Below are 18,397 nucleotides of genomic sequence, written 5' to 3' on the forward strand. Positions count from 1 at the left end.
GTTTAGGTGTGCATACTTAACAAAGTATGATTACTTCTATTCATCTAAACATGCATTCACACATAACACAGGAAGGAAAAGCTGGATAAACAATTAATAAATCTAAAAACAGACATGAAACATAATATCTCGCTAAACAATTTGGTAAATGAGATTATCAAAAAATAAAGGAAAGTAATTAAGTTATATTTAATTTTGTAATACTTGGATTAAGTTGCTGACTACATTTTTAATAGGTAATTAATTGTTTTGGTATACATTTTTAAAGTAACTGATTAAAAATAAGATCAAAATCAGAAGGGGGTGTTATGGAGGCTGTAGATTGAAATTAAATTACAATATCCATAAATTTGGCTGTGGGTTACAGGTTTTTATGATAAATATGTAGGTAGAGAGAGAGAGAGAGAGAGAGAGAGAGAGAGAGAGAGAGAGAGGGAGCTCTAACAGGTGTCGACTGGAGGAGGACTGCCCATGGACCAAACACTGCGATAAGAAGCGCTACAGTGGTCAGCCACTCTGAATGGGAGCGTCAGGCTGCTGTGCGCCTCCCCCCCCACCCCACCATCTGGATTTGCGTCAAAAAAGTGCTGTAGCAGGTATTTTCTGGGCTTCATTTACTCTGAAGTGAAGTTAGCGGCATTTAAACTCCATATTCTACCTGGAGAGGAAACGAGGGGACTAAGCGCTGATTAAGAAACTCTCGTCACTTTCCTGGCTTCTCCTGCGCGCCCGTAGGTCCTCCGGCTCTCTCCATTTGGCACTCCAGCGGTCCAAAGTCCTCCAGTCATTTTGGTGGGACGCGGACTGAACTGATGCACAGAGAATTTTATCCTCCAAAGATAATTTTGGATTATAAAGGGCAGATGGTGAGTTTTTCTTTGTTTATTTCGTGTCAATTTTTAACGGTTTTTAACGGGTTTAAACTGTGCATGGCGCCCTGTAGATAATCACATTTTATGGAATTTACGTTTATCTCCTATGAAAAAAATATAGATTATTCTGCTCATTAAAATGATCACTATTTTGATTTTTTCTTGTCTATTCTTTGTCATTTAATTTTAAACATTTTTAGAATTAATGCAGTGATATTGCATCTAAATGATGTATATAGCCGTGTTGAATGAGGACAGTTACTATTATTTATTTATTTATTGCTGTTTTTGCTATTTTTTTCAGATCCAGATATAAAGAGGAGGAATCTATCAAAAGCACACCCAAGTTAACAAAAGTATTTTCTGAAAACCACACCTTTTTAATGTGAACAGTGGAAATAAGATAAAAGTGGAGGTTCCTAAAATGATTATGTTAAGAAAAGAGCTCTGATGAACTTTTGTCACTGTCAGTCATGGCATTAAGTGAGACATCCACATGAAGTGAAATCCTGAGCTTTGTAAGGGGGGGCTTAAAAGAAGATTTTTCTTTGAAAAAAAGACTGTAAATCATACTTCATCCAAGAAAAACAAATAACACCTCCACTCCCTCCTCAATGAGCTGAATTTGGCATCAGCCCTCATTTCAGCGTACTTTTAATAAGCTGCGCTTTCACAACAACTCTCTCAGTGCCAGTCATGGTTTCTGTTTGATGCTGAAAATTACACTGAACTGGAGGACAACAGGGGGAGTCAAAAAACAGACTTCATCAGATAAATTATGTTTTTTGTAGTGTGTCAACACAAATCTGAGCAATCCAGATTTTTGTGTTTATTTCCTTAAACACTGTGGGGTGTACAGGCTTCATCTTAAAGGCTTTTAAATATCTTGTTCCTGGTCCACTGGACATCTTTATAATTTCTCTCCTCCGGGCTGTCTGCCATTTTGCGTTCTCTCTCATACTTAGCCCAGTGATCCATTGGTTTTCCTTCAGTCCTCTCCACATTCACATTTTCTTACCACACTGGTTCTCTGAGAGGTTTCATCCTGGCCGGCACTATTCCAGCTAAGGGGGAAGAGGACTTCCTGACGCTGGCCGCCTCGCGGCTCAGCCGCAGGAAACGTGTCATTGGGGCCGCTGTAGGTGTGGCCATGGTTCTAATACTGTTGGTGGCTATTCCCCTGTTGGTCCACACAACCAAAGGGAGGAACACCGGAAACACAGGGAGCCATTATGAAATGCTTGGGAGCTGCAGGATGGTATGTGACCCCTACGCTACATCTCAGCCTGGCCAGGAGCTGACGGCTGTATCTCCACCGCCCCAGGATTATTCTGGGAAGAAGATAAAGTCCGGGCTTCGTGGGCCTCCAGGGATCCCTGGCCCTCCAGGAGCACGTGGACCCCCTGGAGAGCCAGGCAAACCAGGGCCACAGGGGCCCCCAGGTCCAGGTCCTGGTGGCTATTCTCCCTCACTCTACACTCCCAAAATCGCCTTTTACGCAGGGCTACGCAAGCAGCACGAGGGAAGTGAGATACTGAAATTTGATGATGTGGTGACCAATGTAGGTAACTACTACGAGCCCAGCACCGGCAAGTTCACCTGTCCTCTGCCTGGCATCTACTTCTTCACCTACCATGTTCTAATGAGAGGTGGTGATGGGACCAGCATGTGGGCAGACCTGAAGAAGAATGGACTGGTTAGTAAACCTGTGTGTGTGTTAGTGTGTGCATGCATGAGGGTACGCTCAACAAAAATATAAATGCAACACTTTTGTTTTTGCTCACAATTTTCATGGGTTGAAGTAAAAAAAATCTCAGAGTTTGTAGTTGCACACAAAAGGGTTTTTTTCCTCAAATTTTGTTTGCATTTTTTTTTTTCCAAACCTGTGTTAGTACGCACTTCCCCTTTTCTGAGATAATCCATCCACCTAACACAGGTGTGCCTTGGATTGGTCACAATAAAAGACCACTCTAAAATATGCAGTTTGATCTTTGAAGAAAGACATTTACTAGGCACTTAACAATGTCTACTTCATATAGGTCTACATACTATTTTTTTTTCCAGGAGGGCAAAGTCGTATCTCACCCTCCTCTGCCTCTGATTGGTTTACCCTGATAATCTAGACTTATGTAACCAACTCAATCAACAAAGGCAATGACTACCAGTCAGTCAGAAGCAGAGTTGGGTGGGTCATGACTTTGCCCTTCTGGGAAAAAAATTTGGGATCTGTAGTCCTATGTAAAACAGCCATATTTTAGTGCCTAATAACTGTCTTTTTTCAAGATCAAGCTGCAGATTTTGGAGCAACTATTAAAAAAATAGACACTGAACTATGGCTATACCACTTTTTTTAGATAAGTTTTTTTTTTCCCAAGGAGGGCAAAGTGATGACCTGCCCTTCTCTGCCTCTTAATGGCTTACCCTGACACTCCTACCCCTCACTCCTCATTCCGAACCCTAACCAACCTCACCAACGAAGGCAACGAGTACTAGCCAATCAGAGTAGGGCAGGTCATGCCTTTGCCCTCCTTGGAAAAAAAAAATCTGTTGCCCTATGTGAAATAGCCAGTGCCTAATAAATGTCTTTTTGCCTTGGACCAGTCCAAAGCACACCTGTGCAATGACCATGTTGTTTAATCAGACCGATACTATATTTTTGAGGCAGATGTCGATAAAGATATTGAGGAGTAAAAAAAATTATGATGTTGATACATTTGCCAATATTCTTCATACAGATTATAATATACAGAATATAGAATATGAAAATAAACACATTTTTCCATTGATCCATCAAAAGTGGCTGACACTTGTGTAATGGAAGAGATATATTTCACAATTTAACAATAAACATTATTGTTCAAAATGATATCAGGGTAATGAAACATTAAACTGGTATTTTTTTTAATGATTATATATGTTAGTAACTACAAATAAATAAAATATATGTATATATTAAACCTGAATAAACAAAATGGTCCAATATACATGGAGAGCTGCCTATAGAGCTAACAAATAAAAACAATATTCATTATGTTATGTTAAAAGAAAAAGGTTTTCGTAGGTTTATGCATTTTGATCCATATTAGACAATGTATAAAACGATACAGATACAGACCAATATAGGTGTGATAGGCCAATCACTGCCAGGTGAATGGATTATCTTGATAAAGGGATGTGCTCCTCAGCAGAGATTTTAACAAATCTGTGAACAAAATCTGATATAAATAAACCTTTTGTATGTATAGGAGTCAGTTATTTATATTTTTTTAATTCAATTTGTGAAAAACAAGCGTTGTGCTTATATTTTAGTTGAGTATACAATAGAGGGAGAGTCTGTATGTACTGTATATGTTTGTATGTATGCACACACACGACCATGCAACAGATTCTTTCTCACTGTTGACCATCCTGTGTTACCATTGACTCACATTCACCTCTCTCACATTGAGCTCTTCAGATTCAGAGCACATTCCACTTAGCAGGTGGCAACATGACAGCCAAAGAATGAAACAGCAATCTTTCTCCTCATTAAGGGGAATTCATGCTATACAGTCTAAAATCACAGCTACAGATATTTGCATTCCCACATGTGCTGTGGCTAAATGACAAGTGGCAGAATGCAGCCGCCGCCGCTGCTGCTGCCGCCACCAAAAGGAACAGTCTAATTAGTAAGTATCATACACAGAGCTTGATTATCGCCTAAACAGAAGTGCAAAAGAGCACCGGAGAAATGTCTGTCAGGACGTGGACCAGTCAGTTTACACCTCAGCTAAATAAATAATGAATGTAAAATTGACAGTCCACTCATCCACTCCCTCATTCCCCAGACACTAATTAAAGACAGAGGGGCTGATGGGGGGAAGAGGAGAGGAGAGGTGGGATAAATCACTGGGATTTCATCAGAGGACTCCAAATTCAGGAAACATTCTTCAAGTTGCTTTTTACATTCATTCATTCATCAAGGACTTGAAATGCAAATGTTGTCTGCTCAGCCAAGGACTGTTTAAACAAGTGCATGCAGGGTAACCTAGGCGGTTCATCACACCAGCTGTAAATAAGGTTGATTTAGGCTCATTTAGACTTGATTTGGTGCGATGTAAAACTAAATTTTTTAAAATCATCCATCATTAACGATATATGCTTGAGACCACGAAGGTGAATATGTGTTTAAGGCTGCCTGCCTAATCTTCTATATTGTCATTCAAGTCATCTTAGCCTGCTAAATAATTTATACATCTTAGATTAGATCCCTGTGCACCCGCTATACTTTCCTCTCCTAACCCCTCCCTGGCTTGTCCATTGATTCTCCATTAATTATCTTTTCACTCAACTCAATCATTTAACTGCACCCAGGTCCATCCATTTGCGCCCGTCAGGTGGCCTCCTCCTTAGAAAAGTTCTGTTAAATAGAGCCCTCACCTAACAGGGATTTACTCAGACAGAGCTGCAGCTAGATGAAAGTGGTGTGTAAATGAAGTGCTGCAGAATGCCTGATCATGTTTGGAGTTATTGAGGCCCTGAGGCAGGTGGGTACTCTGTCTGTCAGTCAGTGGCGAGGGTTTACAAAATGGGCACTACATCTGACAAGTTGCATCCCTGACTGTGGAATCAAACCTGTTTTAACATTGCCGTAGGTGCTGAGGCTTTATTGGGTGGTTTGTCTGCCCATTTGGGTTTTTTTAAACCTAAAAAAGCTGCAGCCACAAATTTGCCCTGTTCCTTTCACAATTGCGTTGTAACTTTTACACCTTAACAGATAAGGTCATTTGTAACCCTGGCTTTGTTAGGCTGCCAGTCCAAAGAGATTCAGGACTCCAGCGAGAATGAATGAAAAACAAGAGACTCGACATGACAGGGGCATACTGAGACGTCCACTAGGAGACAGTGAAAGTGGGGGGAGCAAAACAAGACAAGTGAGTTGATGGGAAGATCAGGGGTGGAGCAGCAGAGGAAGATAGATGACTTAATGGAGGTGTGGAGACAGTGGGCTGGTAGACGAGGCATCAGGGAGGCTGGTGGTGAAGGCCAGGATGAGATCAGGCGCGATGACCAATGGACACCCACTCAACATGTCTCAGCTTGACAAGTGATCAAGGACGGGCAGAAAGACAGACGAAACTGGTCTGCAAACTGCACCAATTACAGATAGAAACAGTCTGAAAGTAAATGAATTAATTCTGGACATCAGATTTTCCTCTTGGAATGTTTGATGTATAACTCCTGTATTTCTGCTAATGATGTCTAAATAGGCATGCTGCATTGGCTGTTTGACTGGGACTTGTGTCATGTGACATGAGAGTGGTGTGATGTGATGCCAGGATCTCAGGAGGATGTGCTGACTGTGGCAGGGCTTCCATGGGATTCCTATAGATCTGATACCTATTACCTTCAGTAAATCCCCACTCTGTAAAGCCTACCTGCTCACACCTCAATCTAACTTTCACAAATCATTGCAGCACGACATGACAGGGCTTCGGAGTCAGGGGATTTGTGATTGAAGGGGGTCACACTTGAGCTGCTTCCATGTTTGTAATGCCACGGTAATTGACTTATAGCACAATTACAATGTACTGGTGCAAATGTTTGCTCAATGCTGTTACATACTATTCTATAACAGAAACCCCTTTTGACTTAAAGCCTGCTATCAATAATGCTTTAATCATCAATGGTTAAAAAGTAACTAATAGTCTTTTTTTTTTAAGAGTATGTTGTACTTATGGTTAAGAATGGATTTATGAAAAAAAAAAAAACAAGTACATTTTTCTATCATAACTTTAAGGACCAGTGTGTAAGATTTAGTGCCATCTAGCCATGAGCTGTCAGACAGCAAAAACTTTGTCTCACCCTACCCGTCCAAGCATGTAAGAGAACTTACGATGGTCATGGTCATGGCGGTAAAACATGGCAGCCTCTGTGGAGGGAGACCTGCACACTCGGTAGATATAAAGAGCTCGTTCTAACGTAACAGAAACACAACAGTTCTAATTTGCAGGTGATTACACCAGATGAAAACAAAGTATTCTTCCTTATGCTGCCTATAAATTTCCATAAATCTTATACACTGGAAATGTGCATTGCACAAGCACCGTAACCTCCCAAAATCTTAAATAAACCCTCTTTGCTTTATGGTAACTGTTAAGCTGTCCTCATTTTCCCTTTTCCACCTGTAGTAGTAGAAGCTAACTTACTAACTAGCTAATGTTAGTTAATGGTAGTGTTTGCCACCAGTATAACAGTTTTTTTAACAGTCACTAACAGTAGTGTTCACCAACAGTTGCTAATGGAAGTATTAGCTAACTTGTTTAATCTGTATGGCTTCTCTTGTATTGCTTTTACACAATTAATGCCAGATATGGTGGAGATGTGTGTCCTATCTTAGCCCACTCTTTATTTCTCAAGATAACATTGTTTTAAATTTACCATAAAGAGCATCTTTGGATCTCCCTACAAATGTTACTGGAACCTCTAAATCAATTGTCTGTTTGCCAGTGGCTATTTGTGCTCCATTTTTTGTATGTTTCAATTATGTGTATATGATAAGGAACTAGATAGTGTTTGCAAAGACGGCACCCAGGCAGTCCTTGCGCATAAGCCAAAAAAGTTTTCTACCTTTCGGCGTTACTGTCTGGTTATACGGACCACTGAATATGTGCGGTGGTGTTTTTTGGGCTTGTGGGGAATTTGTTGCTGCAATACTGCACATGGCCACTGGGAAAAATTGGCGGCAAGGCTGAGCAACATTTACCTGTCTAGTTCTATAATGAATCAGTGGTTTCAATGTGTATTTCAGTAGGCCTAGACCTGTGTTTCAAAAAGCAACATTTACAAAGTGGTTCAGCTCGGTGAGATGATAAAGATAATGTTTGTTGCCAGATGACATAAAAGTTGATAAGCAATGTTGGATTGTGTATTTAGGAAATTTGATAACCCAGTTTGGGAAGATGATGGATTCATATTATATCTTTATGACACTTAATTATTAAGTTTTTGTTTTTAAATAAACAATTACTTCTCATCTGTGCCACTGCCGTTATAAACATGTTTAATCACACTATGCATAATTCACTGTTATGGATATATAAGTTGCATGCTACTAATATTCTAGCTTGGTAGCAGAAGTTAACACAGTCTATGCTAATGTTGGCATGCTTTATGTTGTGAGGAGTGGTAATATGTCATGCAAACCTTCTCAATCGAACTTCTCCCTTCCCCCTCATTAACTGCTATGTGAGCTGTTCAACTACTCATTTACATTCCCATAAAGCACCACATATATTTATATTAAATATTCTTAATACAAAGTGCATGTAGACAAATAGATACATGCCTGACTCCTATTTAATATCTCCCTTGTTTTTTCACCTGTCATGGACTTTTTTAATAGCTCAGTTAAAGGTCAAGTTATTTCACACTGTAGTGTTAAAATGTCATCACTCGCTGTAATGGCCGGTACCTGTATTAACTTCTCCAGTACAGAGACATAGATATGGTACAGGTGAAATATAATTAGCCTCAGAGAGCGAGGGGCAAGAAAGAGTTAGATACAAAGCAGAATTTGTTCCATGAGGACAAGTCAGATGTTATCTTTTCAGTCTGTGAGAGATCTCTATTTTATTTAGATGATGTTTATAGGCGGTTTAGGTTTATTGTTTGTAGATAGAGAAATACTATTGAACGAGCTATTCTTCTCTGGACATGAAATATCAGCAAATTGCAGCATACATTCCTTCAGAAAATATACATAAATACAGTATTTTTTTAAATAAAATTTGCTTTTATTTCAATTATATTCAGTTTAAGAGTAGTTAAAACTTGTATGAAACAATAAGAAAAAAGTAATAATAATAATAAAAAATGTGGGCCACATTCTATTATGTTATTGACATCATGTTGTGGGCTGGATGGAGGGGGAGTGGGGGCCAGAAATGGCCCCTGTGCTGGTCCTTTAAGGCCCCTGATGTAAGGTATTATAATCATCAGCTGCAACTTCATAATAGTTATCAAACTAATTTCCAAACTAATTACTAAATAACCGGTCCATCTCTTTGTCATGATTTCTTCAAGGTTTACAATGAAATAACTATTAACTCTAGTTTGATTAACTATCAACCATTTATTAATGATGGTTGTTGAAAAGTGTTATCAATCCCTTATACACTGTGTGCAGGTTTGACCATTATAGTGCAGCACACTACAGAGTGTAATACTGAATGGCAGGTAATAGCAATCTAAGGTATGGTTCAATGCTACAGTCGCTTGTCACCATGTAATCCCTGGGCTCCCAGAGGAGAGGGAAAAGCTATTCAATAAATATTCTATTTCCACAACCCCCCCATCCCCAACCCTCCTGCCCCCCGCCCCCGTCCCCAACCCTCCTGCCATGTGCTGGAGTCCCTTAGGTAAGTTTAACAGCTACTTTTCTATTGTCTCCGCTCTAAGAGGTCAGTATATCACAGTGAATGAATCCTGTCAGTTTTATTACCAGTGGAGCACAGCACCACAGATAAAAACAAGACTTCATATACCACCACCACATCTCCCTGGCCTCACAAAATAGCCTTGCTTGTTCAGTCTGTTACTCTAGGCCCCCCTTCTCTCCTTTCCTCACCCCTCTGCTCCTTGTTTTTGTTTTTTCTTCCCTCTCCTTTCTTTTGTCCATCCTTGTCTGTCTTCTGCACTGTGACTCCACTTGTATAGAAAATGACACTGCAGCTGCTCCCACCCCACCACCTTCGCCATCACCACAACCACCCACCCGTCCCACCTCCTTCCTCCTTGCCTGTGGCCCCCTCTGTTCCCAGGCGTGTTTACTGGAGGCCCTATAATGAAAGGGCTAGGCGGAGACAGAGACAGCCACAGGCAAGCCCCGGGGGCCCCTGCCTCACGGCTCACAACCCTTCCAGCTCGAGGATCAGCGCAGTGTGCTGCCTGGTTCACACGGATCAGTCTGTGTCCTCCAGCCGTATCCATCTCCTCTGTCCGCTTCCTGTCCTAATCCCACCACGGCTCCCTCATGGCTCCCTGTCTGCTATCTGCATTAATGGATGGCCTGCATTATATTCCTTCATGCACAGAAACGTCAGCCAAAGTACCCATTCATATATCACATATTGGCAAAATGATCTCTCCGTTGAGTGATGAACATTATCCTGCTGTACAGAATTCAACTGCACTTCCAATTCATGAAGTCATGAGAACTGTAGAGGGCCTGAGGGTTGAAAGATCTCCCTACATCTCCCTCCGTTACACTGTTTGGCCAAAATAATGAGCAAGATGACATATGCCCAGTGTCGATAGGCAGTCACAACAACAGCATCACTGTCAGCTGCAGCCAAAGATGCAAATGTGATATTGGCTGTCACTGCACATGTCAAGCAGAACAACAATATAACCTTTACAGATGACAATGGATCGCTGTCGTTATTTGAGAGATGGTCTTATGAGGGCCTAAGAAAGAGTGGATTATATTTATTGTTTAATTATACTAATTGGGCAGCAAGGGTACGCAATTAAAAAAAAAAAAAAAAAAAACTGAATCTGATTTAGGGCTGGGCAATATGGCTCATAAATAATATCTTGATATTTTTAGTGTTGGTAATATGGACAAAATCAAATTACAACAATATTTTTGACTAAATGCCTCAATATTGCAACAATATTCTAAGGATGACTATTGGTGCTTTCACAAAATATTAGTACTATGATTTTTTTTCCCTTTTTCTCTCATTTCAATCTGCAGAAATGTGGATAAAATGAAGTAGATAAAAGCAAATAATGGAAGTTCAGAAAATTACACCATTTTACTGTAATGCAGCCTTTAAAACCAGGAAAAGACAACACTTACGCCATGTCACGATATAATGAGACATAAGATGATATCTAGTCTCATTTTTAAAAAGCTAAATATAGATTTTGCACAAGCAGTAAATCTTACATATGTATTGATATGTAACTACTCACATTCTATAAGCACCTGCCAACTATGGACTGTTATAAAAGAAATTCATTTAGTCTTTTTTGGAAAATTAGTTAGCTAATTTACTTGTAACCACAGGAGAATGTAATATATTATAGAGTGCTTACAGACAGGGTAATTCTTGATTATTATGGTGCTCCAGGTCAGATTACCACTGGCACCTCTCTGATCTTTTCAAAGCCAAATAATTGATGATATTTTACTTTTGATGTAGCAAATTAGTAGTATGTAACCATAATTTCCATGAGACAGGAATGCATTTAGGGCTGCAACAAAATATTCACAATGTCAATTAATCTTTTAGTCTAATAAATGTCATAAAATTGTCAAAAATGTCCTCAAATTGCTTCTTTTATCCAAACAACAGGTCAAACCCCAAAGACACTTAATTTACTACCATAAAGGACAAAAAAGCCGCAAATCCTCTCATTTAAGAATCTGAAACTAGCAAATGTTTGACACTTTTGCTTAAAAATGGACTGAAACGATTTATCAAATATCAAATTTGTCTTTCAACCAGCTAATCATTGCAGCCCTAATGAGTGCGTTTTATTCAGTACATGATGTTTACAACAAACATACAGCTAACTGGTTATTGGGGGGGTGGGGGGGTGGGGGGGATTCAAGTGTTACAAATACACAGATAGTGAAAAAAAGAGAGTTTAAATTAAATAAATCAAAATAAAATGAGAAATAGAAGAAATTAGTGAGAAGGCATTACAAAGCTGTATACAATATATACTTTACAATGCGTTGGACTACACTGAATTACATTTGTGAGTTTAATGTACAGATTTCTGGTTGTCTGTGTAGACATCTTTCACTTCTTCATGTCCCAGACAGTGTTTGTCATATTTAGACAGACTGAGGAACAGGTATTCCTGTATCAGACTTTCACATCCTCACCATTTTCCTCCTGCTGAGCCAGTGTTTCTTTTCATTCTATTTTTGTTTAACTTTTCCTACAGATTGCAGTTTAGAGTGCACACTTATCCTATGTTAAAATGAGAAAAGCTCTGCAGTGAGAAATATAGCCATTTTAAACACACCCCTGAGGACTACAGAATTTGAAATCTAATGGAACAAGACTGGTGTAGTAGTGTAGCAATAGATGTGGTTGGTTTTACTGTGTGGCTGTTGAGCTATTAGGCCTCAGGAGATACACTTCTCTGCTCCCTTAATCAATCTGGTTTAGACTGGACAGGGGACATGCGTTTCACTGGTCACCAACATTCTGTATGTTGGATGCAGCATCCATGACCTGCATCTCATTTAAGGAGACCCACAGTACAGATAGCGTCTGGGAAATTTAACACAACTGCAGACTTGATAGATGGTGGACAATATGCTCAGACGAGGGGAAAATGGATTGGTGCAGGGGGAAAAGAGCATATTTTTTTAGTTACAGTAATTCAGGCTCTGTTGCTTGGCGATTGACTGTTTTCAAATTGATGCATGCTCGTTGGGGAGAACGGGGCCCCAGTGATGGGAATGACATGATGGTAGTTGAGTTGCAGATCATATTCTGTGGCTGTCATGGAGATGTGCGTGGCCTGTCTGGCTGCTGACACAGATTGAGTGCTCCCAGCGTAGATGGACACTGAGCCAGACATAAGGCCACTGATGGCTGACATATGCCTGATGATTGGAGCTGCTACACTGGAATTATTGATACATCCTACTTAGGAGGATTTTAGGAATGCAACCTTGTGTATTAATATACTTTTCTGTGTTTCTATCTATCTATCTATCTATCTATCTATCTATCTATCTATCTATCTATCTATCTATCTATCTATCTATCTATCTATCTATCTATCTATCTTTTTCTATTTGTTAAAATGTTGCACATTATGTATTATTTCAGATCATATTGTTGTTCAATTATACTAGATGAAGACTTTTTATATCACAATATTGCAATATCACAAATTACAATTATGTTAGTGGGCTTTACAATCTGTACAGTGTGCAACGTCCTCTGTCCTCCTCCCCAAAAACCCTCTAACAGAAAAAAAATGGAAAAAAATCTTTGGGGAGAGCCACAGAGGAGGGATCCATCTCTAAGGATGGACAACAGGGCCTCATGAATCGTTTGCATTACCCACATATACTTTAAACCATTTACATGCACATGCCAATTAAAAAAAACAAACACTTTACAGTAGTAACAGTCAGACGAGAATCTAAATGGGTTTTACAATATTTTGCATATATGTATTATTTTAGATCAAATTGTTCAATCACACTATGGATGAAGTCAGATTTTATTTATGTAGAACAATATCACACATCACAATGTGCCTCAGGGGGCTTTATAATTTTCACAGTGTGCAACACCCTCTGTCCTTTAGATCCTTGATCCAGAAAGGAAAAACTCCCCCCAAAAACCCTTTAACATTGAAAAATGGAAGAAATCTCAGGAAGAGCCACAGAGGAGGAGGAGCCCCTTCTGAGAATGGACAAATATCCCTCGTGAATCTTTTGAAAGACCTACATATATGCGTACTATTTAGTTTGAACCCCTCTACATGCACATGCCAATAAAGAAACATATACACTATATAGTTAGTATGTTACTTACATATGATTAAAAGTACAATAAATCCTGAAACTGTAACTCAAGGCAGGCATGTGTATTTAAATGTCTACAATGAGTAAACCCAATTAAATGTGTTAACAAACAAGTAAAGATCCACTGCTGCTCGGTCAATAAGACCGAACTCACACACAGCATGCAAATGTGAAACTGTCTGGCTTCAGCATAGCCACTCAATATCATGCATATTGAGCTGGCCTGGGATCATAAGCAACAGGTCAATAGCTGGTGTGGATAGTGATGCTGTTCCTTGGCTGAGCCGGCTTCCCCATAGACAACCTGTTGTCCCCAGTGTGTCCGCTTATCTCCACAACCCAATCAGATCTCCATCCTTTGCACCTTTGCTCTGAGCTCCAGCCCCGGCTGATCAATAAGAGGCAGAGTGGCTGTGTTCTCAGTCCACCTCTGGGGTCACAGGTCACAGTCCCATCCATCTGTTTATCCTGCATGAAAGTGGAAGAGTGAGTGAATGAGTGACTCATTTGAAGGCTGTTAATAATTTATCATGACCCAACCTGGAAAAAAAATGCGATAAAGGAATAGATACAGTAGTTGTAGTTTCAGTTTCAAAGAACAGAAGAGTTCCTGGAGCTGGGAATGTATTACAGAAATTTCCTAACTTGCAGGTCCTGTTTGGTTAACATAATAAATAAAGTAAGGACCTGATTTAGGAAAAAAAAAGCCCTTTCAGATTAACAATTCCTAAATCAATGTACTAATTCTAAACTGAGATAGGAAATGTGTATTACATGAGCATCCTAACTTCACAAAATTAAAATAAACTCCTCTAACTTTAGATTAACTGTTTAACTGTCCAAACTTGCACTTTTTCACCTACAGTAGTAGCTAACTTACTTACGAGCTAACAGTAGTGTTAGCTAACAGAAGTTAATGGTGGTGTTCATTAACAGTAGTTAACAGTAGTGTTAACTAACAGTAGTTAATGCTAGTGTTCATTAACAGTAGTTAAGGCTAATATTAGCTAACAGCAGTTAACAGTAGTGTTAGCTTAACGATAGTGTCATCTAACTTGTTAATCTGTACAGGTGCTTTTTTTTTTTTTGTTTTTTTTTACTGCTTTTACATACTGGATTCCAGATACGTCAAAGACTGTATCTGCTATTTTAGCTCTCTCTTGTACTCTTATCTCCCAAGTTAGCATTGTTCATAGCCAAGTTTCTAGCTAACAGTAGTTGATGGTAGTATTTACTAACAGTAGCTAAAAGTGGTGCTAAATTGTGGCTGCTCTTTTATTACCTTTTCACAATGGATGATGGATACAACTCTTTGATATCTTAGACCCTCTCTCTTTCTTTTATCTCCCAACTTAGCATTGTTGTAAATTTCCCAAAAAAGAATATATTTGGATTTTTTTTTTTTCAGATGTTACCAAATCTCTAATGCATCTGTCTTTATGTGTCTTTATGTTTGCTCCATTTTTTGTACGCTTCAATGTATGTTTCAGTATGTTGTAAAAAAGTTGAGCTTAGTGAGATGAGAAAAATAGTGTAAGTCGCTGGGTAACAGACATAAAAGTTGATAAGCAATGTTGGATTGAGTATTTAGGTTAGGATTCCTAACGTTAGAATTTGTAATACCAAAAAAATCTGTCTTAGACTCTTCCTATCTTAAGACTTAAGACAGGGAGTTTGTGTAATACAACCTCTGTTGAGTAAGTGGCGGTGACATTTGCAAGTGTTTGTTTAGTTTCGTCCATGTTCTAATTGTCAATGCGTATGTCCTCTGTGGGTGACAGGTAAGAGCCAGCGCCATCGCTCAGGACGCTGATCAGAATTACGACTACGCCTCCAACAGTGTGATCCTGCATTTGGACGTGGGCGATGAGGTGTGTGTGCAGCTGGACGGAGGGAAGGTCCATGGAGGGAACACAAACAAGTACAGCACCTTCTCCGGCTTCCTCATCTACCCAGACTGAATCTCATCCTCACTCACAGGAGAACGGACACCAACACACACACACACACACACACACACACAGACATACTCACACTTACACAAACATGTACGTATGCAAATTAACACACAAACACAGACAAACAGACACACAAATGCAAGCAAACACACACACCGTGAGATTATGACAGACTTACAGAAGTGTGAGTGAAAATCAGAGATAAGTGGAATTAAGTGGAGTTGTGTGATTTTGAGCCAAGCATCATGAGCATTTACTGGCACCCTTTATGTGCAAATATGAATTTCTGAAGATGTACAGTATAGGTGCACATAACAATTGCACGTCGTGGCTCTGAAATATCTAAAATACTTTGATGTGTTCCATATTATCTGACATTGTGAGAACTAGAATATAACAAACACCATCAGTCTAATTGTTTTTTACTGCAATAATGGTGTTGAGGGTGCCATTAATCAAGATGACCAAGCTGAGGCAAATGCACACTTACTGTATTCCAATCTTTACCTTAGTCATTTCTGCTCTCCATTTCAGTGACCTCTGATCGAACGGCCTGCCGATATTTTGCAACTCATCTTTGTAACATATTTTTTTCCTCTAGTGAATTACGCCAGCTGAATTGAATTAAATCCCTGTTGTGATTCACCCTGCATTGGGGCAGTACTGATTAAAATGAGGCCATCTGAATAAACACAGATGTTCGACCTTTATTTCCTGTTTCTGTCATGACGAAGGATATCGCACCGCAAGATGAAACAAAACATACTGAAAACATAAACAATATTACAGCAAATTTAATGGATGGCACTTGTGTGTAATGAAGTTTTAATTGCCAAGTGCATTATTGATGATACTGTGTGTGTGTGTGTGTGTGTGTGTGTGTGTGTGTGTGTGTGTGTGTGTGTGTGTGTGTGTGTGTGTGTGTGTATGTCAGAATGTATGAGTGAATACATACTCAACAAAAATATAAACACAACACTTTTGCTTTTGCTCCAATTTTTCAAGAGTTGAAGTACAAAATCCAGGACTTCCGCCACGCAGACAAAAGGTTATTTCTCTCAAATTTTGTTCACAAATTTGTTGTGAGAACTTTGCCGAGATAATCCACCTGCCTGACAGTTGTGGCTCGTAGAGATGCTGCTTAAACAGCAGGATTATGGCACAGGTATGTCCTGGACTGGTCACAATAAAAGTTTATTAGGCAATGAAATATGGCTATTTCACACAGGGCTTCAGATATCTTTTTTTTTTTTCCCCAGGAAAGCAAAGTCATGACCTGCGCTACTCTGCCTCTGATTGGCTAGTGCTTGTTGCCTTCATTGGTTTGGTTTAGGGGTGTCCCAATTTCAATATTAAATCAAATCAATTGAAATGAGCTTTTAATTCCAGTAATCAAATCGAAAAGGCAGAATCTGCAATTTTTCCTGTATTTTTTTTTCTCTCCACCCCCACATAATTGTGGTGTCCAGCGCATGTCTGAAGAAAGAAAACAACACTTCAAAGACAACACAGCGTAGCCATTATGTCACACTTGATACCATATACACTATATTTTTACAGGAGAATTTGAAAATGAAAATGACAGTTATCGAGGCTTAAACCACCGAGCTGTTGATCTTTACAATGGCATAACCATCGGTGCAAAACAAATGTTTGAATGCAAATTTTATCCAATCATGACCTCGAAATCAATAGTGAAATCGAATCATGGATTTGGAGAATCGTTACACCCCTTTTTGGAGTAGGTTAGATGTAGGCGTGAGGAGTGACTGGTTAGGGTTATCACGGCAAGCCAATCAGAGGCATAGCAGGGCGGGTCATGACTTTGCCCTCCTGGGAAAAAATGTGGAATCTGTGGCCCTATGTGACTAATAGATGTATTTTTTCATGGTTAAAACCACTATATTTACATTGGCCTGTTACTGTAACCAAGGCATACCTGTAGAGAGACACCTGAAGAAAGAACCTTCATCATCAGGTAAAACCTTAATGAAGGTCTGTGGGCCAAAACTGTGCATCTGTAAATAAAATTATAGTCAAGTAAAGGACAGTGTGCAGGAATTCTCTCTTCTCTTTCCTCCTACACACTTACTGTCTACAAGAAGCTGAAGGTGTACGTGACAGTATTTTTGACAAACAAATTTTGAGAGAAATAAACCTGTTGTGTGCATAAAAGAAGTCTTAGATTTTTTTTTTTTTTACTTCAACTCATGAAAAACAGGAGCAAAAACAAGTGTTCTGTTTATATGTTGATACTGTAAGATTGTGAGGTAGTGAAAATTGACAGCTGCAGTGTTTTATTTACATTAAATGTTGTATAAGTAAATTACAGACATGTTGCTGTAATTACACTGCCATACCTACTTTATTTTTGAAAGAGATCCTGTCAAAGTATCATCATATGTATAAACAGTAATCCTGGGATGGGCTATCTGGTATGTTGAATAGGTCGAGTAGACAGTTGCTATTAAAGTATCTATACCTACTATGTCTATGTTGTTGTTTTGGGGTGGTGAAGGTCAGGGCTGAATAAAGGCATGTATATTCAACAGTCTTAAACACACAGAGATCCTTGTTCAGTTTTAATTTGGAGTGATCTTTTGGACTGACTGTGGAGAATTGGATGTATGACATGGCTGCGTGGACTTACAGCTGAGATCGAAGCAACAGTGGCAGACCGCAGCCACTGCCTGCTACAACATGGATTTCCAATATGTCTTAAGACACTGTCTAAGACACAAACATTAATACCGCTGTATTGATCTGAGCTTATAATACACCCAGGATCTACAAAATCCAGCCATTTTAAATGTAACAATATAGTGATCAATTGTACAAACAAACCAAATTGGTTCGGTGCTCGATAAGGCTTGACATTGTTTATCAGGGTTTGGAACCAAGATCATTTGTAGGAGAGACCACGAGTAACACGTCCATGGAAATGGTGAAATTTTCCTTAAATAACATTTGTACATGTCTCTCAAATTATTTATAATCCTACAGTGACAGTGCTATGC

General features: G+C 39.3%; 1 protein-coding gene across 1 annotated transcript; it reads left to right on the forward strand.

Annotated features, from left to right (window-relative positions):
* The first annotated feature begins 550 nt into the window (after nt 1-550).
* c1ql4a (complement component 1, q subcomponent-like 4) lies at nt 551-17,947 on the forward strand. The gene is made up of 3 exons (XM_084721286.1): nt 551-866; nt 1,177-2,568; nt 15,204-17,947. The coding sequence occupies exons 2-3, from the start codon at nt 2,023-2,025 to the stop codon at nt 15,381-15,383; spliced, it is 726 nt and encodes a 241-aa protein (XP_084577412.1). The 5' UTR covers nt 551-866; nt 1,177-2,022; the 3' UTR covers nt 15,384-17,947.
* Nucleotides 17,948-18,397: the final 450 nt, after the last annotated feature.

The sequence above is a fragment of the Lutjanus erythropterus genome, chromosome 6, assembly GCF_056507025.1.
Source record: "Lutjanus erythropterus isolate fLutEry1 chromosome 6, fLutEry1.hap2, whole genome shotgun sequence".
Lineage (NCBI taxonomy): Eukaryota > Metazoa > Chordata > Actinopteri > Lutjaniformes > Lutjanidae > Lutjanus > Lutjanus erythropterus.

What these genes read in the sequence shown, in the direction of transcription:
- c1ql4a (XM_084721286.1), top strand. Translation starts at nt 2,023, where the DNA reads ATGGTTCTAATACTGTTGGTGGCTATTCCCCTGTTGGTCCACACAACC. An exon ending in ACCTGAAGAAGAATGGACTG is followed by an intron (nt 2,569 to 15,203) that starts GTTAGTAAACCT and finishes TGTGGGTGACAG; the next exon opens with GTAAGAGCCAGCGCCATCGC.